The 26,279-nt window shown below is 42.4% G+C and overlaps 1 protein-coding gene across 2 annotated transcripts in view; it reads left to right on the forward strand.

Annotated features, from left to right (window-relative positions):
- Positions 1-26,279, forward strand: part of CACHD1 (cache domain containing 1) — a 212,150-nt gene that overhangs the window by 140,741 nt on the left and 45,130 nt on the right. For both annotated transcript variants that reach the window (XM_086717196.1, XM_086717197.1), the window contains 4 exons: positions 13,407-13,533; positions 16,404-16,548; positions 17,438-17,654; positions 24,349-24,498. In XM_086717196.1, the coding sequence (XP_086573322.1) occupies positions 13,407-13,533; positions 16,404-16,548; positions 17,438-17,654; positions 24,349-24,498 (639 nt within the window). The remainder of the gene's footprint in view (positions 1-13,406; positions 13,534-16,403; positions 16,549-17,437; positions 17,655-24,348; positions 24,499-26,279) is intronic.

A 26,279-nucleotide genomic window follows, 5' to 3' on the forward strand; every position in this document is an offset into this window, starting at 1 on the left:
CAAAAGCACAGTGTTCATTCCTAATAAGAGGAGGGAAGGAAGAGCAAGTGTGCAGAGATGCTCATAATGATCAAGGTAGTGGGCATTCCATTCTTCGTGATGTTGTTTTCTCAAGAGACTTAGGAAGCAAGATCATTGGCCAAGAGAAAAGCCAGAGGAAGCAGTATTGAAGACCTCTTCGTTATGTTGAGATTATCTTCTCTAACTGAGGTTTTAGAGTAGAACTCCTCTGAACACATAATTGGGAATCCTGACAGAGTTCTGTTTCATTACAGTAGTTATTAGTGAGGGGAGAGGGAGTTTAAAAAATCAGGAAGGGGAGGAAGAAGATGGTGAGGACAGAGGTGTATGGTTAAAGATCAGATCTTGAATTCTGATATTTCTAAAAGCATGACTCAAGTGTAACATACTACCCTAAGGAGAGTTGTTCTCGGCACCATTGACATAGCTAGATTTACAAGCAGTTTTTGGCAATATTCAGGTATTTGAGAACTGACTTGCTTGTATTTGAAGTTTTGTGACATTCCACCAAGCAGTGGCTGCATCCCAAAGTCCACATTCTTGAGCAGTCATTTGTAATTTAAGAGGAGTGGTAGGTGGTGGAGGGTGACCTCAGAGCCCCCCCCCCCCCTTTCCTCCTCTACAGCTCATGCCCCTTTTCAGAGCAGAATTAATGGACTTCATAGGCTATCGCATGTCTGATATTTACATCTGTAAGATGTCCAGCCTCGGGCCCTTTCAGACTGTATATAATCCGTCAATGGGTCCCTAATTGATAACACAGTTTCATATTGCCTTTCAGACTAGCTGGAAACAGACTCGCAAAAATTGTAAACCATTCTTAGCTTTATTTAGCCAAAACTAGGTCATGTGTCCATCCATCCGACACACATGTATATTCTTTTTCTTAAACCTACCCCTGCCAGATCTCTGCTTTCTAAACTGACTCCTTGTCCCTGATTCCATTCAGGCAACCAGCATTTGACAGTTCATGCGTTACATTATGGTGCTGGTAATGTTTTGCTCAGATTCCTTCTTGCTTTTATCCCTAGTTTCTCTCCCTCCCTCCCTCCTTCCCTCCCTCCCTCCCTGTCTCTCTCTTTTTTTTAAATTCCTGCTGAGCTATTTTCTTGTGCGTAGCCTGATCCCTAAAGAGAGTTTATTTGAAGAGTCCAAGGAAAGTTGCCTCTTGCTCCCTTGAGTTATGCAATTGAGGTGTGAGCAGAGGGGAAGTTAGTCTTTCTTGCCAAAAGAAAAAGTGCCTGGACTTTTTTTATATTGTGTTTGATTTAAAGACCTCATTTGAAGTTGCAAACTTCGATCTTGGTAGCGTTGCAGTCTCTCCATCGAGAAACGGGATTCACAGGGCGTAAGGGCATCTGTAAGTCAGGTTACAGCGGTACATGCTGCCGGAGGCACAGGTGGGCACCAGGGCCTGTGTTGCCACTTTCAGGGGCTTCACTGCATCCTTCTGTGAATGCCAAAGATTGTGTGTTGTAGGCTTCTCTCTCTCTTCTTTAAAATGCCATGGGAATTATCTGTTCAGTATGCTAATGCCAATGCAATGAAAAGCTTGTGTTCTATCTAAAAACCTAAAATAAGAGAATAAAAATCAAACTAGGAATTTCTCGTTTCTTTTTATGCCTAACTGTCCGAGCTTCATGATTGCATTAGTGTCACAAGAGATGTGATAATTATTCATATAACATCTAAAAACTGTTCAGTCACTTAGAAATCTAGAGGTGCCTGGGTGGCTCAGTCAGTTGAGCGTCCAGTTTCAGCTCAGGTCCTGATTTCATGGTTCGTGGGGTCAAGCCCCGCATAGGGCTCACTGCTGTCAGTGCACAGCCCACTTTGGATCATCTGTCTCCCTCTCTCTCTGCCCCTACCCCACTCTCTCTCTATCTCTCTCTCTCAAAAGTAAGCAAACATTAAAAAAATACTATTAAAAAACTATTCAGTCACTTAAAAATCTAGATTGTTGAGGCTATGTGATTCAGTTTACATGTGTGTGTGCACGTATATACAAAATTAAGTATACAGAGGCCTCTTTTCTTCACTGATTCCCCTTCAAGTTCCAGCCCTATAATGGGTGCTACTGCAAAGACTAGTCTTTCTTATAGTTTGTCACAACAACCCTTTTATACTGATTGCAGAAGATTTTATTAGTCGCATATATTCTCATATGCATCTTCTCTCATAATACATATCATAATGGATACAGCCTGGTTTTGTTTTTGTTTTAGTTAACAAATATATCCTGAACATTTCTTTGTATATATGTGAATAAATATACTTCTAGATCATGATGGTAATGATTGTATAACATCCTTGAAGTAGGGACACCTGGGTGGCCTAGTCGGTTAAGTGTCCAACCCTTGATTTTGGCTCAAGTCATGATCTCATGGTTTGTAAGATACAGCTTCGCATTAGGATCTGTGTTGACAGTGCAGGGCCTGCTTGGGATTCTCTCTCTCTCTCTCTCTCTCTCTCTCTCTCTCTCTCTCTCTCTCTCTCTGCTCCTCTTTATCTCTCTCTCAAAATAAAATAAATAAACTTAAAAAAAAAATCCCTGAATTAACCAGTCTGCCCCAGTTTAACATTTAGAATGTCCCAATTTTTTTTAACTGTATCATTGTTCCCCTGGAGGGATTTCAGGTGACCCCTCTTCAGTTTTCCTTGACCCCTGTGTAGTAGTTGACAGGTAAACTTCTTTTTTGAAGTTCTGTCATCCTTTGGTTTCTATAAAATTACTCTGTACCATTTACCTGTTTACTTCTGAGTCCTTTTCATTTTTCTTCTTAAGCTCCTTTTTCCTCAGGTAGATGTCCCCACATGTCCTCTCTTACTCACCTTCCTCACTTCTAAATGTTATCTCCCCAAATGTTCTCAATTTAGCCAGCACCTTGGCTCCTACCACATGCTATGAAATATTCCAAATCTCTCATTCCAGCTGTGGCCTATTTGAGTTTTTTTTTACTGAGTAATCAAATTTAAGACACACATGTCTCTGTGATTATTCTGTAGCTACTTCAAAAATTAAATTTATTTAAGTTTATTTATTTTTGAGAGACAGAGTGAGAGGGGGAGGGGCAGAGAGAGAGAGAGGGGGAGAGACAGAACCTCAAGCAGGCTCTGCACTGTCAGCCTGGAGCCGGATGTGGGGCTCGAACTCATAAACCATGAGATTGTGACCTGAGCCGAAACAGAGTCAGATGTTTAAGCGACTGAGCCACCCAGGCACCCTGCTACCTCAAAAATTAAACAGCTCACTTTTCTCTAAACTTCTCCCCAGTCTGGGCTCACTATCACAATTAGTTCCACCTCCATCCTGGTCACACTGGGAATTCTTCCTCACCTTTTTCTACCTAGTACTTCTCCAGGTTTTAACAGATTTCTCTTGAGTTGGTGATCAAATGAGAGTGTGAGTGAGTGGATATTGTTAAGCATTTACTATGTACAAGACCCCTCACTAGGCATTTACTATGTGTGCTTCTTCCTGGGTATTATGCTGACTTGTGATGTAGTTCTCATTGTCCCCTTTGCACTGAAGGGGCAACCTGGCTCAGAATCCGTAGTTCAAAGATATGTCTTGAATCCCTTTGTCTTCTCCATTGCTAATGACAATAAACTTAGATCTTCATAGACCTTTCTGTTAATATAGAAATTAATATAGAATATAGAATTAAATACAGAATTAATATAAAAAACCTCCCATTAGGTTTCTCTGCTTTTATTCTCTTTTTCAATATATTCTGTACACTATAGATATTTTGCAAACATCTGCGCTGTAACTCCATTTCTCAAAAACCTCTGATGACTCACCTGTAAGATAATGTAGAGGCCTTTCATCTCCATTTCCTCCTCCTCCTCTTCCCTCTACCCTCAGGGAATCACTTTCATTTCTTCAAATCCCCAATCTCTCTCACTCTTCCATACTTTAGCTTATGTTATTGTTTTTATCCTAAAATACAGTGCCTGCCTTCTCCGACTTGTAAAATATTGCTCATTCCTCAGGGCCCAACTTCTCTGTCATCTTTCCTGACTCTTATAGGTAGAATTCCTTGTCGGTTGTACAGGTTGGGTTCACTAGGGGCACGCTTCATGGAGACTGACAGCCTGCAGGAAAAGGAAAGAAGTGGGATTGAGCGGTGGGAGAAGTTGGGCTGAGATACAGTCTCAGTGGAGGCCTCAGCCACCTCAGGGGGAGCTTGCAGGCTGGGGGCGGGGGGGTGTCATTCAGAGTCATGTTGGCCCAGCTACAACTCTTCGTTATTATTTTACTCTACGGTACATTCTTAGAAATTGAATTTTTTATCTTGAATATTTACCTGATCCTCTGCTCCTTTTCATTTAGTTTTTATTCGTTGAGTTCCCGATCTAGTGACCTGCCCATAGCAGGTACACAGTAAATGCTTTTTGATGAATGAATGAATGAATGAATGAATGAATGAATGGAAGGAAGGAAGAGAGAAGGAGAGACTAGGATTTTCTTTGTGCTGTTGTTTTTATAATGGAAGAGCCAAGCCTTTTGAAGGACCTTAGTGAAGAAAAGAATGTGGTTGTAATTTGCTTGCAAGGTAGCGCTGGTTTCTTTAGCTTCACAGCAAATCAGACATAAATATCCCAGGTATATAGAATGACACAGACTATGCGCATGAATAATATCATCCTACATTTGCATGATACTAACTATGGTGAGTCCAAACACACAATGTACACAAGAAAATCAATCTGCTCTACTTCTTAGTACCTCATAAACCATCTCATGTTTTCATCTTATTCTTACCATGGATACCAAAGACAAGTATCCAGTCCATTTTATAGATGAGAAACAGGCCCAATTGATCTACCTAAAGTCAAACAAATTGTTGGTATTGAGATGACTAAACATTATGTGTCCTGACTCCTAATCCAATGGGCTTCCTACCACAGACAGGTTAAGATGAGATTTTTCCATCCCTGTGATCTGCCTACTGACATTTCACACTCTTTATGTCTAAAATCAAACCCATGTCTTAGACTCTTCCAAGCCAACCTCTTCCCTCTCCATGTTCCATGTGTCAGTTAACAGCAGCTTCATTTTACATGTCACCAAAGCGTGAGATCCAGAACCAACCTATGACTCATTCCTTGTACTTCCTCCTAAAGAGCTTCTCTCAGGTAGCATCTATATATGCTAGTTTCTGTGGCAGACACCAAGATAATCAAGACAGAATTTTTACTCTCAAAGCTTAAAAACAGTTGTATATATGTATTTATTGAGGGGAGTGAAGGGAAGGAGAAGATCAACAGACAATACAGTTACCATACAGCTAAGTGCTATAATGATAAAGGTACCCTGGAGCACTTGAGCCCAGATTCTAAGATTGAGCTGAGTCTCAAAAGACAACGGGAATTATCCTGGTGATATGCATGTGGTAAGTACATTTCCCATTTAGAAACTATAAAAAGTGCAGCCAGCACAATCAGTATCATTGTATAAGAGGGAGTAAGTAACAGGAAATGAAGGTAACACTAAGCTAGTTTTTAACCACTTGTATATTACTCTGAGGAGTTGGGTTTGGTTTTGATTTGTTTTTTAGCTTGGAGTCAACAAGCTGACAGACTTTTAAGCAGCATAAGCCAGAGAGCTTTGTGGAGAGTGGACGGAAGTGTAGTTAGCCTGGAAGAAAAAGAAAACCAGACTAGACTATTACATGTTATCCAAAAGTGGGAGGGGGCAGTCGAGAGATGGCCATGGCATAAGCAAAATGGCTAGATGAGGGATAAATGAGACGGCAAGAAGCAGAGAATCTTTGTAGATCACTCACTCTTCCAAGTTGTTTGGCTGCGAACAAGGGGAAAGGTCCCTGATAACTTAGGGAAGAGATAGCATGAAGGAAGTGTTCTGTTGTTTCTGCTATTGCTAATCATTTAAGTTAGGGAAAGTTCATTGTTTTTTAAGTTAGGGAAACTTGAAAATGTTTATATGCTGAGGACAGTCAGTCTAGGAAGAAAGTAGAACTAAGGAAACAGATGGGACAGTGGAGTTACATGTCTTGGTCCAGTTGTTCCAGTCATCAGAGTCACCTGGAGTGCTTTGTCAAAAAACCCAGCCCAGACCTGGCCACTCAAAATGGTGGCTTGGTAAAGCTTGGGAATCCGTAGGTTGCAAAAGCTGATTGTGACAATCAGCTAGGCTTTGAGAACTCTGTTCAAAGTTTCTCCTACCCTTTCCATGAATGTTTGGAGATCACCTGGTCCTTTGGGTCCTCTGGGTGTGGTCTATTAAAAGGAAGGGGTTAGAGTAGTAAGTCCTACACTGATCCTAGATTGCCCCAGAAGTTTATGCTGGATTCTCTGAGCCCATGACCAGGCTGTCTTAACCGAATCAAGGACAGAGTGGAATGGTTAGTTTTGCATTATGTAGATAACCTAGAATGGATACAAGGAACTGTGAGTTTGGAGCAGAACCAGAGATTTGAGGATGTTCTCTCCTTCATATTAGACTGAAGTAAATACAGTGGGATTAGCTGGGTCAGCTGTCATTAAGTTTGGCAGTGGCCTTTTACTAGCATGGTCATTGTGGTGGAAGAATCACTGGGATACATGGCCTGGAGCCCATTCAGGGGTCAGAGCTTAGGGTCACTCTTCCATTCCTGAGGCAGAATATGCTTAGCTTAAAATGGGAATAATAATATCTCTTTGGTAAAGCTCCACAGGAAGCCTTCAACTCTTGTTTGGCTCTTGCTTAGCTGTCAGACACTTGAAAGATTAGCCTCTATATGCCTTGGTTACCTGAATGCTAAATTAAACCTACCTCAAAAGGTTGTAATGAGAATTAACTGGGATAATCTGTATAAAAGACTTAGCAAAGTGCCGGGTACATGACCAAATACTCAATATGCCTACCACTCCTGAACCTATAAACAGTGTCTGAGGGTCCATGAAATATGGCTCCTCCAGAATATGTGGTAAAATGATGCTCTAGAAGGGAGCTAGGAGTAGGAACTGGAAGGTGTGATACAGGGTATAATGCCACAAATTTGGTTTGGAGTCCTAAAAATGTTTGTTTTATTCCCCTCCAAAATGATTGCTGTTGCACAGAATATTATTGAAATGTGCTCTGTATTTCTGGTCTTTTGGGGAAGTGTGTGTGTGCCTGCCTGCCTGCCTGCCTGCCATTCTGTGTATTTAGGACAGCTCTTGTATCTTATATTTGGCAAGCTGTGGGAGGTAGATAGCTTTGTGTGTTTAGCTGAGTAGTGTTGGGCTGGGCATCAGAAAGGCCAGAGTTCCTTGAGGTGGGAGGCAACAAGCTTTCTACTACAGAGCAATTTCTTTGTGTTTCTACCTTTGTGGATAATACCATCAGGAAAAACCAAAGTCACAGCCCAACTACAAGCAGTTTGTAATCCATCTATTTCTCATCAGCCTGGTGGTTTAAGCATTAAAAAGGGCAGTCAAGGAGTTTGGGGACATGGTTTCATTTTGACTAGAGAAGCTGATGGAAAAATTGGTCAGATGTAGATGGTGAAATTGGAAGGGAAATATTTGGGGGCCATGGGATCTGGAGCCCATATGTTAGAATTCTCCACAGACAGCATACTACACTGAATGCAGACACATCTTGAGACTCAATAAATGGGAAATAAAGAACTCCTATAAAGGGGAATGGCACATTTTTCTTAAAGTAAACTCTACCTCTAACGTGAGTCTCAAACTCACGACCCTGACATCAAGAATTGCGTGCTGTGCGACTGAGCCTGCCAGACACCCTGGAAAGGAACATTTTTTAGCTGCTTTTCCGACAACGATTTGTGTGTTGTGATTCAAGAAAAATAAGCCATTGGGTATTTTGAATTTGTCTTTGCTAGAATTAACATAGGAACTATGAGAGAAAAATAGTAAATTTGTTGAAAGCTACACAGAAAGTGACCTGGGGAACAGAGCTTGCCTTTAAAGAACAAGGAGTTGTCACGGGAACCCCCTCATTTGTTAAAGGCCAATATGAATTTTCTCTCTCATTCTGTCTAAATGTTTCTTGGTCCTATTTGGACATTTTCCTTACTCTTGGGTCAATAATAATCATCTCTTAGTACTGACTACCAAGTTATTCTAAGTTACTAGGAAGTAAGAATACTAATTTTTTCCTCCTTTTTTTTTTTTTTTTGCATAAACTTGATCAAAGTCCGTTAGAAATTTGCTCTTTCTAGTTGTAAATCTTTGCGCTTCCTTCCTTCCTATTGACCCTCATTCGTTACCCTTCTTACTTCTCTTTGGTTTCTAAAGGATCTATGGAAATACCTCGTCCAAATCCATCACGTAGAGACTAGAGATGAGGACATTGTGAGAGTTCAGTGGGGGCAGAGGTGAAGAGCCTTGGCCAAGGCCATCATTCACTGGTTCATCTAGCAGTTAGCGACTCAGTGCTTCTTAAAACGAGACACGCACCAGGCTCTGTGATGAACTTGGCTCCAGACTCTGCTCCTGCCCTCACAAAGCTTATGGCAAGTCTGCCTGAGAGACCTGAAACATAGCCACAAAATCAGTACACTGACCATTACTAACTTTTGCTATAAGGAAAATACAGGGAGCTATGAGAGAGGATAATAATTGCGGTGGGGGGCGGGGGCGGGGGGCGGTCAGGGAAGGTCTCTCTGAGACGGTAAAAGAGTTCTTCCGGGCTAAGGATCACCTTGTGTGGAGAGTTTGGCACATTTGCCGAACTGAGAGATGTAGCTCTTGACGTACAGTGTAGTGAGTTTAAGAGGGTAAAAGTGAGGTTAGAGCGGGGCGCCTGGAGTGGGGTCAGTTGAGTGACTCTTGATTTCGGCTAAGGTCATGATCCCAGGGTCATGGGGCTGAAGCCACGCTGAGCCTGGAGCCTGCTTAAGATTCATTTTCTCTCTCTCTCTCTCTCTCTCTTTATATATACATATATATACATATACACATATATATATCTCTTTATATATACATATACACATATATATATACATATATATGTATATGTATATGTATATGTATATGTATATGTATATGTATATGTATATGTATATGTATATGTATATGTATATATAGTGAGTATGGAGAGTAGGAAGGGGCCAGATGGTGCAGGGCCTTATCAGTTTTGGATGCAATGCGAGTTGTAGCACAGTTGGAAACCTTGGGAGGGTTTTCAGCAAAGCAGTGTTGGGATTTGATTTGCATTTTAGAAAGATGCCTTTGGATGCTGTACAGTGAGTAGATTTAAGGTCAGAGAGCTTGCCAGTCTTAGAGATGGGACCAAAATCCATGGCTTCCTATTCCCAGTCCATTCTGATTTATCAGCATCTTTCTTCTAGTTCCTAAGTGCCAACCCAAATTAAATAGTGCAAAATAGCATTGGGCCTGTGTCCAATGGGCTTTCTTATGTTTATTCAAATTGACAGTGAAAGACCCCTCCAATCTGTTGAACACCTACAGAATAATTAAGAGGTCTCAGTGATACAGTTTCTCAGCTGCATAAAAACTCTATTCTCTAAAATATGCTTTTAATGGCTTAGTGTCACTCAGAGTCCTGAGTGTTATAATTAGCTTGACTCTGCCTTCTGAGCTACAGTATGTGTCTGTGCCCTTTTCCAGCTAAGCCAGCCTGTGGGGTCAGTGGTGAACCCCGTGACATTGGACTGCTCAGCTGGCGTGGGCCAGTTTTAGCAGCTCAGCCACTTGTTTTTTTCTCACAAGATTAAATGCTCACATTAGCTTAAGTCTTCTTGCCATTGTCCTATCCTTTCTGTCATGTGCCTTCTTAATTGCAATTTATTCACATTGTATATTTACACACTAATGCAACTGGTTATTTTGATTGAGAAACACCAACATTTGTATATTCTGCCTCTCAAGAGACTTTTCAATCTGCTGATTGCCAATGCATTCAGCATCTATTCACTGACCTCATAGAGGCACTGTCATGCTCTGGAAAGAGCATGTGGCTTTGGAGGCAGACACACCTAGATCAAATCATGACTCTGCCCTTGAGCAAGTTCATTCAGCATCTGTAAAATGGATATAATAACAAACTCCTAAAGTAATTATGAAAATCGGCACACTGTGTGTAAAACTGGTCTGTACGATGCTCAGTAAACTTTCACTGTCTTATTATCAAATCAGCCTTATTGAGACATAATTGACAGGCCATAAACTTCACAAGTGGAACATACAGTTGATATATTTTGACATGTATCATCTCCCGAAATCATCAGACAAGCAAGCTTTTTCTCTCTCTCTAATTACCTATTTCTGTGCATGTCATGCTGGCAGTGGTGTTGGGAGAACAGAGTGTCAACCGTTATCGTTATCCTTGCTCTATATTGATTGAGTCACGATATCGATCTTTAATTGGATTTGGCATTAGAAGAGAGTTGGTTAAAACAAACGTGTCACAGATGGCTGAGAAAAGAGTACTTCTGAGCAGAGGCTCCCAGCCTGTATGCTGCACACTTCAACCCTGCAGCTCTCACGGAGGGAGCACCTTGATGTGAAGAGAACTGGGCATCTCTGCTCAAGGCACAGAGGTGACTCTGATACAGAACTTGTCCTCAAGGATCTCCGATTCTGGGGATGGAGGAGCGAAAAGTTACCCGGAAAAGTAATTACTCTAACCAGAAGGTGGGAGAGGTAAGATGCTGGAGGATTTCAGACACTGTAGTAGCTTCCAATTGGGCAGAAGCTCCAGGGAAGAAGAAACCATTTACTGCCACCTTCACATGTGTCTGTCTGAGTTAGGTGTGCAGAGCAGTTGAGACGAATACAGGTCCTACCCGTTGATAGCCTAAAACCTGACACTGTGCATCATGGGCCGGCAGGTTGGACGTATGCCCAGCCTTTTCCTGGACAGTGTCCAGCATTTCTGAGGAAAGAGCAAGCATGCAGCACCCCGGCCCAAGTTATCCAGTGGCCCCAACACCTCACTAACTTCTAGGAATGGGGGAAGCTGCCTCTGGGTTGCCTGTGTGGAAAATAGGCCTCTATTCACCTCCACATCTTGGTCAGAGAGGGGCCCAGTTGGGGTTCACACCACAGTGATAGATTGCTGCTGGGCCCTGGGGTCCTCATTACCATCATATCCATCATCTTCTGCTAGTACCGAATAATGGATGAAATTTAATCAGATGCCAAAGGAGTTCTCAGCAGGAGGGTTTGAGGAACCTTGCCTGATACTTACGCTCTAGTGGCGGAATGATTATAAGGAACCAAAATGATCTTTTGTGGGGAGACTAAATGTATCATGCACTGTATGAATTCTGATTTATTTTTAAAACATTCTCGCTCTCCTTGGCTCCCCTTTTAATAGTCTCACTGTAGCCTGTTTATTGTTACAGATGTTACTTTTAAATGAGGTCATTGAGCTTTACTTCCAAAGGCAGTGTTTGCCTTTTTATTGCCGGCTCGGCAGGGCTGCCTCAAGACCAGTGCTAACATGAGATCAAGGCGAAGGCTTCAGACCCCCAGAGAAAGAGCCGCCTCCATGTTGACATGCACTCACCTCAGCCATAGGTCTCCAGGGAGAGCGTGGTCGCCTGAGTCCAGGTGTTGACCTTGACCTCTGCCTGGCAGAGTAGGACGGGCACCGGCATTGTGGTCACGCGTGCTTGACTGCGGTCTTGTCCGTGGGGAGCCCTCAGGGAGGCCAGGAAACTCTGAGAGGGCTTCTTGGTCTGTAACTTGAGGATAATAATTTGTTACTCCTAGAATTTTTGTGAGGATAAAATACGCTGCACTTTCTCAGTGTATGTTTGGTGGGGTAATCGCTAAAGCGTGAGGCACTGACCATGCTTTAGGCCCTCCGTGGAGTGCATATCACACACAGTGCAGTCAGGGGACCAGCACTATAACTGAAGGCCCACTGACCAAATCCAGCTCGCCGCTGATTGTTTGTAAATAAACTCTAATTGGCACACCCTCACACTTACGGCCCTCCGTGTCCTGGCTGCTGTGGCACTACAGCTGCTGAGTCGGATGCATTGCAACAGAGACTGCTTGGTCTGCAAAGCCAGAGTTCTTGACTCTGCGACTCTTTGCAAGAGTTTGCCGACCTCTGAACCAGACTCCAGGGTGGCCGCGTGGCGGTCAGAGCTTCTATACATTCTTGTCAAATGCACGTCGCACTTTCTCTTTGCCTTTGCCCAGACTCCTCCTCCCCTTGCTTTGCGCCCCATGACATGCTATGTAAGTCTTCTGGTGGATCAGTTACTGCAACAGGGCTTGGTTTTTGCTCAACTGTGTGTATCCTGCAGCACGTAAAGCAGTAACGTACACATAGTGAGTGTATAATTTGTAACTGATTTAGTGGGGAAGAGAGTCAGAAGGGCATCAGAGAAGGGCGAGGATAAGCAAGGCTTCATGGAGGTTTGGGGACAGGACTGCATGCGGTAAGGTAGCTGTCATTCCTGCTGCACGTCAGTGGCATCGGCGGGATACAGTGTACATAGGAAGGGAGGCGATACCGTGTGGTAAGAACATAGGAACCAGGACACCCAGGCTTGAATCCCGACATGATCCTTTACCTGATGAGACTTTAGACAAATCACTTAAGCTCTCTAAGCGCATTTTCTTTTTTTTTTCTTTTTAGTTTTTTAATTTATTTTGAGACAGGGATAGACAGTGTGCAAGTGGGGAATGGGCAGAGAGGGAGAATCCCAAGCAGACTCTGCAACACCAGTGCAGAGCCCGATGCGGGGCTCAAACACATGAACCTCGAGATCATGACCTGAGCCAAAGTTGGATGCTTAACCAACTGAGCCACCCAGGCGCCCGTCTAGGCATATGTTCTAAAGTCCAAAGTAGGGAATAATAATACTGCCTTCATCATACAGCTGTTTTAGGGGTTAAATGAGATAACATGAAGGAAAGCCTGGATCCCAGTACTGGCACATTAGAATCACTCTAAGCTATTACTGAATGATGGTGGTTCTGACCTTTCAAGTACCATCTGTGCTATTTTCCTCATTGTGGAGTGAACGGGGTCAAGGTCATGGGTCTAGTCCCTCTGGAGACTAGCCCTTTAATGTCACTCTTTTCCACAATTAGAGAATGTACCCCAAGCCAGCAAGTGTATGCTGGTCCAACAGGGACCAACCTACTGAGGGGAGAGGCTAGTGCAAATGAATCATTCATGCTGGGAAAATATTCCAGGACATAGAGTGTCACCATGCAGTGTTAAGAATAATAGCTTCGCTTGACTGAAGCATTCATTACATTTCTCTATTCATGGGTGTTTTTTAAGGAGCAGAAAGAAAATGTTTAGTGGAAAATTTACAGCCTTAGATCTAGTGGGATTTCTTCATACTACAAGCAGTTTATGCAAAACAGATGCCTAAGGAGCGGTGCCTGCCTGCACCTGTGGATTTGGTGGTTATATTTCATTTTCCCCACTCCAGTTCTTGCAGACAACCTGAAATCCAACCCTGGAATTAAGTGGCAATATTTCAGTTCGGAAGAAGGAATTTTCACTGTTTTCCCAGCACACAAGTTCCGGTGTAAGGGCAGCTATGAACATCGCAGTAGGTACGTTGACTTGCTTGCTAAATGCTAAGGTTTTAATTACTACTTAAGAGTCATCTGTGTGAAATAGAGACTCCTCATTTACATACATGGTTCTGCCTCGAAGCTGTGATTTCAGGAACTTGTTCTGAAATGATTTCACCACTGAGCATATGTGGCTATGGAAACTCTAGGAAGGGCAAATGATAAAGCCCAGAGTTTGTCTATAAGCTGTCTAACAAGCCAAAGAAAACAAAATATTCACTAAAGAAATTAAATTGTTGGAGGCGCCCAGGTTGTTTTGAGCTTCAGGCATCTTTGATGAGACAGAAATGATAATCCTTTCTCTAAAGTGCCACCCTACATGACTTCATAGCCTGTCTCAGAGTGGACTTTGTGATTCCCAGCTTTCCTTTCTGTGACAATGCGCTTAGCCATCTTTTTGAAATTTACATGCAATCTGAGCTACTAGAAGTTTTAAGGGTGTCCAGAACACATTGGATTGAAGATGGTTAACATCCGTGCTCTTCTCACGGAAATGAGTGGAGTGTGTACCGTTTAGCCAGAAGGGTGGTAATGGTGAGCTCATTTGTATGACAAGACTCATCAATTTACAGAACCCCTTAGGCAAAGGCACTTCCCTTTTGAATCCCTACAGCTTCCCTTCACAGTGTCAGATGTTTGATGCCAGAAAATCTGGAGCTAGTGCAAGATGTTCGTTTTTCATGCCATTTTTTGGAGTCTGAATTAGCCATCCCTTTAGCCTCTCTTTATCTTTACTTTAAATTGTGTGTAAAATTTTCCCCAGGGAAAATACCTCTTCTGTGCTTTTCCTAGAAAGATCTTTGTGTTGTTGGTATGGTTTCTACTGTTCCCTCTCTAGACATCCTGGTTGAAGACTTCAGTGTCTTAGAGACTAGACCAGAAGCCATGACCTTGGGTCTAGTCTGGCTCATCTAAGGAGAGGTCAGAGACCCCATGAACCATCTAATTTGCATTTACTTCTAAGAAGATAGTTTGACTGGCATGCTGCTGTTAATGAATCACCCATGAGGGAAAGTCCAGAAGGACAAGCAGGGCCTTGTCACAAATCATCAGCACTCACCTCCACTTGGAAGGTTTCATGCATATCCACTCTGAATCTGCATTAAACCAACCCTCAAGGCTGTCTTCCCTTGGCCAAGTAGTAATCGAGGTTCCTCCCCTCATAGATTGCTGTTCCCAGCTCTTTACTTGACTTAACTGTTGCAAGTTCTCTACATCCTTTGAAATGTGGAATGGGCTTTCAGAGCTCACAAGAAAGGAACCCGTGGATACAAATCATGCTGTGGGGACTGATTCCCTGATTTTACATTTAATGTTACTATTTATATATCCCTCTAAAACAGTTTTTTAACAACTTATTGTGACAGTGTGAACACATTCTGCTTTTCATTTCATATGGGTTGAGTTGGAAAGGAGATATGCTAGGTTTGTTTTTGTTTTTGTTTTTGTTTTTTGTTTCTTGTTTTTTTAATTCACTCACCTTGCCTGGAAGACGTGCAGAGAGTATTTGACATGGTTGTCCGTGTTGGGTTACTCAGATTTGCTTCCTTTCTGGTTTCTCTTTCATTTCTGTAGCCATCTCTTCTGGATTCTTTTATTCCGTTTCCCTACTGACTTAATGTTACTGACTCGTGAAAGTACAGTGGTACTTCAGGGTTAATGTAGGACGTTTGGCTTGAGAACAAAAGTGTAAACTTGGCCAGATTTTGAAAGATTCTTTTTTTTCTTTTTTTTTTTTTTTTAACTTTGCCTATATTTCTTAATTTGTGCCCAGGCTTTTGTGACTCAACTGGCATCTGACATTTCATGGAAAAATCTAGGTTTTAGGGGTGTCACTAAACAATTCTCTTGAGGCTGACTTGCTTTCTTAAGCTCCCCCTAATTTGTTCCAGCTTTAAAACTGTGAATAGAGTCCTCATTAAACCTCTCTCACAAGCCTTCCTGTACTGCACATTAGCTGAAGCCTGCTTTTGATGGGAGGCATTTCTCCTTTGGACCTTCCCCACCCTCCCTCCACCCCCTTTTCTTAATGTTGGCAAACAAAAACCTGGCAAGGAGAGCTGCTATCACAGGCTTGGACAAATTTGATGGCATGGTTTTAAATGCTCAGATAAGGGGCCTTTTGGTGGCTGACCTGTGTGAATTGCTTTAGTACAGAAAGGAAAGGGCTCTCTTAAGCGGTTAGCTTTGTCTGGTAGAGACAAACCAAACCTGCTATTGAAGGCTGCCCAGTGTGCTCACGGATCCCAGTCTGCCTCACTTTTAGCACAGCCCCACTCTGTACGTCTGCAGAGGAGGACGTGGCACGGGCAAGTGGACCGTCCTCTCCCTCTTGGGCGGTCTCTGCAGCCCGAAGGGCCACCAGTTCCATTTTCTGTAGCTGACTATTGGGTAACCTTGAGCAGTATCACCACACACAGCTGAGAGCATTGCCTTTCAAGTATGTTGAAAAGGCCAGCCCCCCAAAGTATTTGCTGCCCCCCCTTTTTTTCAAGTTTATTTTTTATGTAATCTCTATACCCAATTGTGGGCTTTGAACCCACAACCCCAAGATCAAGAGTCACATGCTCCACCAACTGAATTTGCTTCTTAAGATCTCCTCCCAGTTGCTTTAATCTTTGGAAGACCTAAGTTACCAGTCCCTGTTCTATGTTTACTATTGTCTCAAGGTAGTGTTTCAGTGCACCAATACCATTTCTCCTTGCCAGCTGATCTCTCCATCCTTGTGCCATCCCTGGAAAAACACATGGACATCAAATGCCTGCACATCTGTAGTGTTCACAGCTGTGTAGGTTGAGGTCTTTTTACCTAAACCAGGACTGACCCCAGAGAGCTTCTCCCCCTTCTAGACCTATCTACGTCTCCACGGTCCGGCCACAGTCAAAGCACATAGTAGTGATCCTGGACCATGGGGCTTCTGTCACGGACACCCAGCTTCAGATCGCCAAGGATGCTGCCCGGGTCATCCTCAGCGCCATCGATGAACATGATAAGGTGACCATTACCCCTGTGACCCCTGTGGCAACTGAATCTTCCTTCAATGCCTTTCAGAAAGTAGTTTATGTTTTATGATCTATATTTTTAAATCCATATTTAAAATGACTTTGGGAAAAGAGAGTTGGTTTGGTTTTTATTCTTGTTTGAGCAAGCAGCTACCAACTCTGGTTTCCAAATCTCTTTTACAATTGCCCCCACCAAGCCAAGTCTTGTGCTTCTTCCTTCATGGCTTCTGGTAAGATTTCCGATAAGCTGTGACTTGCACACTGGAAGTTGTGTGCTGAGGAGGGGAAAAGGACAAGGGCTTGATGCTGGTGGATGGCTGAACTTTATCTCAACATTTATGAGAAGTGTGGGATAAGGGAAGGCTTCTAGAGGTGTCCTAATCTCTAGGATACCTCAGAGACAGGTGTGTTTATAGCTAATGATAATCTGTTGCTTGTGGACGTTTTGTGCTTCATCATTTTGACTTTTTCAGCTCCTAAGGTTTTACTGACTAATCTAGTTGCTTAAAACACTCTGTGGCTTTACCCTCACCCCCACCTCCAGTTGGAAAACCAAGATGGTTAGTACTTGCTAAGATTTTTCCCTGCATGCAACAGTTATTCTTAATGTTATAGAAGAACACCATACTGCTGACTTCATCTTGAAACAAACAAATCAACAAAAAAACAAACTCTAGAGTCCCTCCCCGTTACCAATCCTTAACTAATCCTTTTCAAATTGGATAGATTTATGCCTCCAAACATTTATTTTTTAAACTCTCAGAAACTGTTCTGTAGGCCTTCTCAGTTCTTGGGCTTTTCCAGAATTAAGAAAAAAAACAAAGAAACAAACAAAAACTTTCAAATGATAAGATAACAAGATTTCTTTTTCTGTCCTCCAGATCTCTGTGCTGACTGTGGCCGACACGGTCAGGACGTGCTCACTCGACCAGTGCTATAAGACGTTCCTGTCTCCAGCCACCAGTGAGACAAAAAGGAAAATGTCCACCTTCGTCAGCAGCGTCAAGTCTTTGGACAGTCCTACCCAGCATGCAGTGGGATTTCAAAAGGCATTTCAGCTGATTCGAAGCACAAACAATAACACAAAGTTCCAAGCGAGTAAGTGTGCTCTCTCAGAGGACTTAGAAACTAACAGATCAAGGATGTTGATAGGAATACATTGTAAATTGATCACACAGATGTGTCGAGAGGGATTTTTAAAAAACCGACCTGGGATAAAATTTTCATGTGTTGTCCTATTCGTCATCTAGGACTAAGATCTTAATTCAGTTTTCTCATCTTTTCCAATCAAAGGTACTCAGCCTGCACGATTTCTTCCTTCACAGAGTCTCTTCTTCCTGCCCCTTTATTAAGAACACAGCCCCATTTATTTCCCAGGGGAATATCCACGTCCTTTTTAATGCTAATTGTCAGCCTTGCCTCTCGTGGACTTAAGAGTGGATGTCTGCTTGTGCGCATGTGCACGTAAACAGGCTGCAGGATTCTTGCCTTGATCCTTCCGTCTTGTAACCAGCTGTCATTTAGATGAGCACGGCCCTTCAAATGTACAAAGGCACTCTAATTTAATTTTCATGTATTAAAGAAAATCTGGAATTAAGATGCATGCTAAACTGAAGGAAAAGATATTTGAAATAAGACACATGCTTTGAAACTACTGAAAGGAATCTTATGTCATTTTCCCTTTTATATTCTAATATCTATTTGTTGGATTTTTTTTTAATGAATATATCCTATTGAGATAAACTTAATATATTTTCAAGTTGTTCTGTATGTCTGCATTAAAACTAAGATAGTATTGAGAAATGCAAAGCATAGTAACTGGCACCTGGTGGTCCCTTAAAAAGTGGAGCTACTGGAATTATTACAACTAATGATGGTGGATGCCATATTTGGTTTATGTTTGTATATAACAAATTACCACGAATTTAATAACAGCTTAAAACAATGTACGTTTATTATCACACAGATCATTCCGTGGGTCAGGAGTTCAGACATGGCTTACCTGCGTTCTAGTTGAAAGGATTTATTTAGGGTTGCACAAGACTCAGTCTAGACATCACCTAGGTCTGTGGTCTCCTCTGAAGTTTGGAGTCTTCTTCCAAGCTCAGCTGTTGGCAGAATTCATTTCCTTGCAACTGTAAAACTCCCATGTACTTGTTTCTTCAAAGCCAGCTGGAGAGTGTCTCTTCTTTGAGCCCCTGACTTCAGGGATGGCTTAGACCCTCTTTTAAAGGGCTCATTTGTTCTAATCAGACCCATCCCCTTTTGAATTAATCTGTTTTCTCTCCCTTGTGATTAACTTATTAGAAACCTCAATTACATTTGCAAAATCTCTCCATCTTTGGATGGATGTACTATATGTAGTACAATCACAGAAGTGAGGGTGTGGGCCATTGGGATCATCTTAGAATTTTGCCTACCAGTCCTGTCAGGCATCGACTAGTCACAGACCAATATTACAGGACGGCTGAGAGTAAAGTTCCCCACAATTCAGTAACGCCAGTGGAACAAGGTTGACTCCCAAGTATTCAAGACAGATTGGCTAGTTGGTCAATGCCATTTATCAGCTGCTGTTTACCTATCCACACTCCTCACCAGACTTTTCTACTTGATTTCTCAGTCGTTAAGCCATGTTCAGAGTTTAAGTCCATTTTTTATTATTACGGTATTCAAATAATGGAGAGAAATGTTTGGCTGTGACCTGGCAGTGATTGTGAGTCAAGGGAGCCCGAAGAAAGTTAATGAGGATCATTTTGGGGAGCATGGTAAACTAGAGGGCACATGGCCCATGGAGAAGGCAGCTGTTTTTCTATGCAGCCTGTGATTGCCACGTAGGAGGGCCTGCCCAGGGTTGCCAGATCTCCTATTTTAAGAGAAGCCAGAAATCTGGATTTTTATGTGAACCCCCTTGGTTTTCAAATGTTGACATTTGTTTCAGCTTTAAAACTGAGACCTCATTAAACCTCTTCTTACAAACTTCCCTGCACTACACATTAACAGAAGGCTGCTTTAATGGGAGGCATTTCTCCTCTGGGTTTTTTGGTTTTTCTTAATGTTGGCAAACAAAAACATGGCAAGAAGAGTGACCATCACAGCCTTGGAGGAATTTTGATGGCACTGTTACTTAAATACTCACTGGAGTCCTTTTTAAGCCAAGTAAGATGTTCCTAAATTTTTGCTCACGAGCATTCACTTGACAGCTTCTACTGGCAGTTGAGAGGAAAAAGAACTCAGAGTGAATTGCGTAAGGAAACACATCAGAAATTAGCATTGTCCAGCTCATTAGGGAGAGATTTGAGGTGTTTTCAAGCAATTTAGCATAGTGGTTAAGTATGTGGGTTTTGGACTTTCACCAATGTGAGTTCAAATTCCTACTCTGAAATTTTTATAAACTTGCGAACTCGTGTAAATTATTTGATCTCTCCAGGCCTAATTTCCTCTTCTGCAAACTGAGGGTGATAATAAGATCGAGGATTCCATCATAAATATTAAATGAATATTACCCGTGGTTATTATGATATTCAGTTTCCCATAGGACTTCTAGCTCTGGCTAAACTAGAGCAGACACCTCAAACATCTAAGTTGACCTCAAGCCTAGATGACTGAGGACTACACTTTATAGACTTGGCTACAGCATAGGGAGGGATGTACTCATCTTAGGAGCTCGCACTCTATCTCATTACTTCTCTTCTGCTTCCTAGATAATTATTTAGCTTCTGCTGAATGCCTAATACTGTTTTAAAGCCCCAGGGTCGGGGGGAGTTCTAATGAGTAAGACCTACCCTGTAAGATTGTTGTAAGGATTAGTCTGTGCATGATAATAAAGTATCTGCCCCAGGTGAGTAGCTATATGAACACAGGCTATCTGCCATAAATCATGGTGGCTTTGTACCAATTTGTTCTGCACTAATCAGAACATCCAAAACTTTTACCCATTGCTGACTCTTTTTCAGTCCCATGGCAAATCTGTAACTGATACCATCAACATATTTGGGTTGCCTGTTGAGGGTGGGATTGGTTCGTAGGTCATTTTGTAGCAGAAGGAATACAATGGTGAGGTAGGAGTGGGGAATCCAATGGCTTGGGCGAAGTCCAAATTTGAGTTGCTCTTTCCTCTTTGATATTGACCTCAACACATGCTTGTATCAAGGCTTGGACAGGGACTTGTCAAATGGAAGCTGTTGTGTTTTCTTCCAGGCACATGCTATGTCTTTGCCCCGCCCCAAGCCCTTATAATTACTCATCCATGACATTACTAATTATAAGGTTTAATTCCTCTGAGTGCCTAGGGAAGGAATATCCAAATAAGTAAAAACATATCAAATTTGGCAGATCCGATATCTAAAAAGGATAGGACTAGGAGAGAGGCTGGGCAGAGACAATGAGGATGTTTATAGGGTGGATGTCTTACTGTTGGAATGGGAAGGAAAAATACTTGACTACTAAAGGAGGGGCTGCAGGCTGCTGGCCTTCTGGCTTTCCAAATGTGGGCCTGTGCCTTAACACCAGCTCTCAGTGACAGCATATTTTATCTAGAGTCATAAAGCTAACTAAGTAAGTAAACTCAGAGAGTTCTCTTTTAGGTACGTCTTACGTGTGTCCAGGCATTTATCACATATGGTACCTTTGCTGTGGGGTGGTGGTTTGTTTGCCTCATACTTCAGATCAGCCTCATGGTATATCTATACTCCCCCAACTAGGGAATCAAGTAGTATTTTTTTTCCAGTCTGAAGTTTAAGTGAGAAGTTTGGGGACTAACAGTATTTCATAGGACAGTATTTACATCATTGGAAAAATATTGACATCAAGTTTAAGATGGATATTTCTAAGCTTAGAGATTTTGTGTGTGTGTGTCAGCCTTCACTTCTTAATTTCTGATGAAAAAATAGTACAATTAAATTTGCAGTTAGTGGGGCACCTGGGTGGGTTCAAGCCCCACATCAGGCTCTGTGCTGACAGCTCAGAGCCTGTAGCCTGCTTTAGATTGTGTCTCCCTCTCTCTCTCTGCCCCTCCCCTCTCATGCTGTGTCTCGCTCTGTCTCTCAAAAATAAATAAACATTAATTTTTTCTTAACTTGCAGTTAGTATTAGAGAATTATTCAACAATCATAATACACTTATTTGTATATTAAGTTTTGGTAGTAAATAAGAGACAACAACTTAGATTGCATTTACTTCTTTGAGTCAATTTTATTAAACTCCGTTCAGTTCAGTGTACAACATTGATACAACATTAATTATTCAATTCTGTATAATAAAGAACGCGGGGCGCTTGGGTGGCTCTGTCAGTTAAGCATCCGACTTTGTCTCAGGTCGTGATCTCACGGTCTATGAGTTTGAGCCCCGCATTGGGCTCTGTGCTGACAGCTCAGAGCCTGAAGCCTGCTTCCAATTCTGTGTCTCCCTCTCTCTCTGCCCCTCCCCTGCTTGTTCTCTCTCTCTCTCTGTCTCTCTTTCTCTCTCTCTCTCTCTCTCTCAAAAATATTTTTTTGAATCTTTAAAAGATTTAAATATTTAAAAAAAAGAATGCTTCCAAGTTTAAAATGGAAATCTATAAACTGAAGGAAACCTAATCTTTGTATCCTCATCATTGTTAGGATAATTTTTTAAAAGGGTAACTAACTGTATTCATTACCTATTGCTGGGTAACAAATTCCCCCAACACTCAGTCACTTAAAAAACATTAAACATTTACTATCTCAGTGTTTGTAGGTCAGGAATCTAGATACATCATAGTTGGGTGTCTCTGGCTTAAGATGTCTCATGAGGTTAGTCACACTGTTGGCCAGAGTTGATATCATCTCAGAGTTCAACTTGGGAAGGGCCAGCTTCCAAGTTCATTCACGTGGTTGCTGAAGGGACTCAATTCTGAGGGCCTCGGTGCCTGGCTTCTAACGAGGCTTCTATGAGCCATATGCTATGGCCCATAGCATAGCATAGTGTCTGACTCAGAGTGAGAGAGAGCCTGCACAGTGGAAGCCACTGGCTTTTTGTAACCGAATCGATTTCTTAATACCTCCCCACCCCCATTACCTCTCCTGCATTCTATTCCCGAGAAGCAAGTCTTGAAATGCAGCCCACACTCAGAGGGAGACAGTTACACGAGGGTATGGCTATCAGGAAATAGGATCACTGGCAGACCAACTTGGAGGTTGCCTACCACAGTACCTATAAAGTAACCTCAGTTAAATGACAAGAATAAGGACCTGAAGAAATAAGCATATGACATACTATATAAATATTTATTTCTCAATAGAAAGGTAAACTCCCACATAGGATATCTCAATAAAAATGTATAGTGAGCCGGGGCGCCTGGGTGGCTCAGTCGGTTAAGCGTCCGACTTCGGCTCAGGTTATGATCTCGCAGTCCGTGAGTTCGAGCCCCGCGTCGGGCTCTGGGCTGACCGCTCAGAGCCTGGAGCCTGTTTCAGATTCTGTGTCTCCCTCTCTCTCTGACCCTCCCCCGTTCGTGCTCTGTCTCTCTCTGTCTCAAAAATAAATAAACGTTTAAAAAAAAAAATGTATAGTGAGCCAAAGAATCTCAGATTGGAAAAACTGTGAAGTCCAGCTCACTTAATTCCCTCCCTCCATTCAGTATTCAGCCTCTGTTTACTTATCTCCAGTGGTAGGAAATTCACTACTTTTATTTTGTAGTAAATCCACTTGAAGGAAATTCTTCACACTGCTGAGTTAAAATGACCTCCTCAATCATTCTACCCACAAGCCCTAGTTGGGAAGTAATTTAATCTTGAGTGATAGGTGCTGCTTCAGACTGATAGGAGGGTTTTATTTGGGGGAGGGGGGTGTTAAGGTTTCTTTCTCTTTTACTCTGTTTGCCATCAGCCTTTGGTTCGCTCGTCTCGAATTAACCAGTTAGTCCTCACAACAATCCTGCAAGGAAAGTACTGTCATTATCCCCATTTTGTAGACAGGTTAAGAGAGCAAGTGTAGAGAGGTTAGAAAATCTGCCTAAAATTACCCAGGCACAACTTATAAGTTACAGAGCTAGGATTTCAACACAGGTGAAATGTTTTTACTGGCTCTCATCTTGATGTTTTTACTGCTCTTTTACGCTGATAAGTTTTAAAACACAAAAATGTTTTGGGGCGCTTGGGTGGCTCAGTCAGTTAAGCGTCCAACTCTTGGTTTCAGCTCAGATCACGTGGGTTCAAGCCCCAGATTGTGCTCTACGCTGACAGTGTGGAGCCTGCTTGGGATTCCCTCTCCCCCCACCCCCCCCCTCGTCTCTCTGCCCCTCCCCAACTTGCGCTTTCTCTGTCTCAAAGAAATAAAATAAACTTTAAAAAATAAAATAAAAATAAAAACAAAAATGTTTTCTGGAGCTACTTAGTGTAGGGGCAAATAACCTTACATTTTAAGAGCCTGTGGAAGAACTACCATCCATTTTAAAGCTTCGTCACCCCTAAACTGTTTGTTCCTGGTAAAGCCCCTAAGTCACTGAGGAAAGGATATATCGGGTCCTGAATCCTCTGTTTCAGAAGGCAAGAGAGATCTCCATCTGGGATGGCTAAATTACCACACCATGAATGCTGAAGGAAATCACCTTTTATCTGGTAAATTTATTAGGAACTTCTCTTCAGCTAACACTGGGTAAATGAGGCCTCCAGGCCCACAAAGGGCAGGATGGAAGGGAAGCAGAGGCAGGGAAGGAGGGAATACCCGGCCAGGCAGGTCCTTGAGGTGGGAAAGTCCAAAGGAAATGAAAAAGAAACAGAACTGCTGCCTTTAGCTAGAATCCAATGTAACATTCAATTTGTATGTTTTTGTTTAGATACAGACATGGTCATAATTTACCTGTCAGCTGGCATCACATCAAAGGACTCTTCGGAAGAAGATAAAAAGGCAACTCTCCGTGTCATCAATGAAGAAAATAGCTTTCTAAACAACTCTGTAATGATTCTCACCTATGCCCTCATGAATGGTAGGTAGTATTTTGAGATTTTTCTTTCAGATGAAAGTTCTCTCTAAGTGCATGCTGCTTTCAAAAAACAAAAAAGTAAAAAAGAGCCCTAACAGCGTGCACTTTGATGAAGGGTATGAGGAGAGACAGCTAAGCAGCTTCCTGCACAAGCCTTTCTCTCCCTAACGTTGGTATTCAGGGCATGTGTTAGGATGTCCCTCTCTCTCTCCAGCGCTCTCTCCAACCAGCTGCTCCTTTCTAAACCTTGTCCAGTTATGTGGGCTTGCAAATGATTCTGTATAGCTCCATTTTTTTCAGTTCTCCTTCATATTCTTGGATTTTGATACTGCGTGGAGGTTATTAACTGAGCTCATTGATTTAAGCTTCAGGAAGCCAAAATGCTGACCTAGATTCATCTCTATAACCAAGTCAGTGAGTATCACGTTTCCCTGCAGAATCCCCACCTACAGCCTCTTCTGCTACTTTCTCCACCTCAGCTTCCTTAACTATATAATGGAGATAAGAATTAGCTACGTGACAGGGTTGTTGGGAAGATTAGTCTAATGTACAGTAAACACCTGGAGAGTGTCACTTTCCAGGTACTCATGAAGGTTGATTTTGTTGCTATTAGATCAGTATGTGAAAGGCTTTCATAAATCAGCCAGTCTGAGGAGATAATATTTTTCCTTCTCTCCAACGCGTCCTCCAGTCTGAGTTCAGCCCAGTTTTCTAACTTTTCTGCTCTGTCCTGTCTCTTCACTTGTTAATGCATATTGCCCTTCCCCCAGAGTATCTTCTCCAGACCCCTTACCCTCAGTGTTCATGGCGACCATATTCGCAAAGCCATGTCTTGACCCATATGGTCTTTCATCCCTCCCATCCATTTCCAGATTTCCATGCAGAACCACGTGGCTTTAGGGACAGTGGTTCTCATTTTAACATGCTAAGGATTACTTGGAGGTAACTGTTTAAATGCAGATTCCCAGGCAGTGCCCTCAGATTTTTATTCAGACCCTCCTAGGCAGAATGCAGGAATCTGTGTGGGTGAGCATGATTCCTTCCCAGATATTTTGTGGACTCTACATGGAAGAACTCAGGGTGTGAGGTCTAAAGGTTCTGAGTTCCGGTCTCCATTTATTAGCTGGTGGTGTATGGCAAGTTACTTAATCTTTTTAGGCTTCAGTTATATCTGTAAAATGAAAATAATAAGATCTGCCTAGAGGTGCTGTGATAATAAATAAACAGGATACAATGTGTTAAAAGTTCCCGACACGGGTACCTGATAAATAACAGGTCCTCAAAGCCAGTTGTAGGAGTGAATTAAAGTTTGTGTAATTTTTTTTCTGGCTTGTTATAGCTCAAAGGCCAAGGAGCCTCTGTCTCACTCTGGCTCAGGGTCAGCTCTCTGTTCAGTATTTCAGTATTCCTTGTCGCCAGAGTGTTGTGCTTGCTTCTGTTAAACGTGTTGTCCATTAATGTGCTCACCCGTCTCCTTCCACTTTCCAGAAGAATGAGCTGCTCAGCCATGAGCCGTGTCTTAGTTTTCTATGTATCCTGAGCATCAGGGCTGGGCACAGCCGAGGTGGGCAAGGATGACCTGTTTTTGCCTGGGACACATCTTTCAGTGTTATCTCTGGGTGCCATTTACTCTTTTTTCCTATGGTTTAGCTTCTTTGACTCGTGCAAGGAAGGAAGAGACAGAAGAAGGGAAGAGAATAAAGGTGGTTGGGCCTACAACGTATAACATAGTGCACTGAGCTTTTGGAGATGTATTGTACAAAGTGCCTGTCCTCAAGAAGCTT

The sequence above is a fragment of the Puma concolor genome, chromosome C1 (assembly GCF_028749965.1).
Source record: "Puma concolor isolate L17-30 chromosome C1, mPumCon1.1.hap2, whole genome shotgun sequence".
Taxonomy (NCBI): Eukaryota; Metazoa; Chordata; class Mammalia; order Carnivora; family Felidae; genus Puma; species Puma concolor.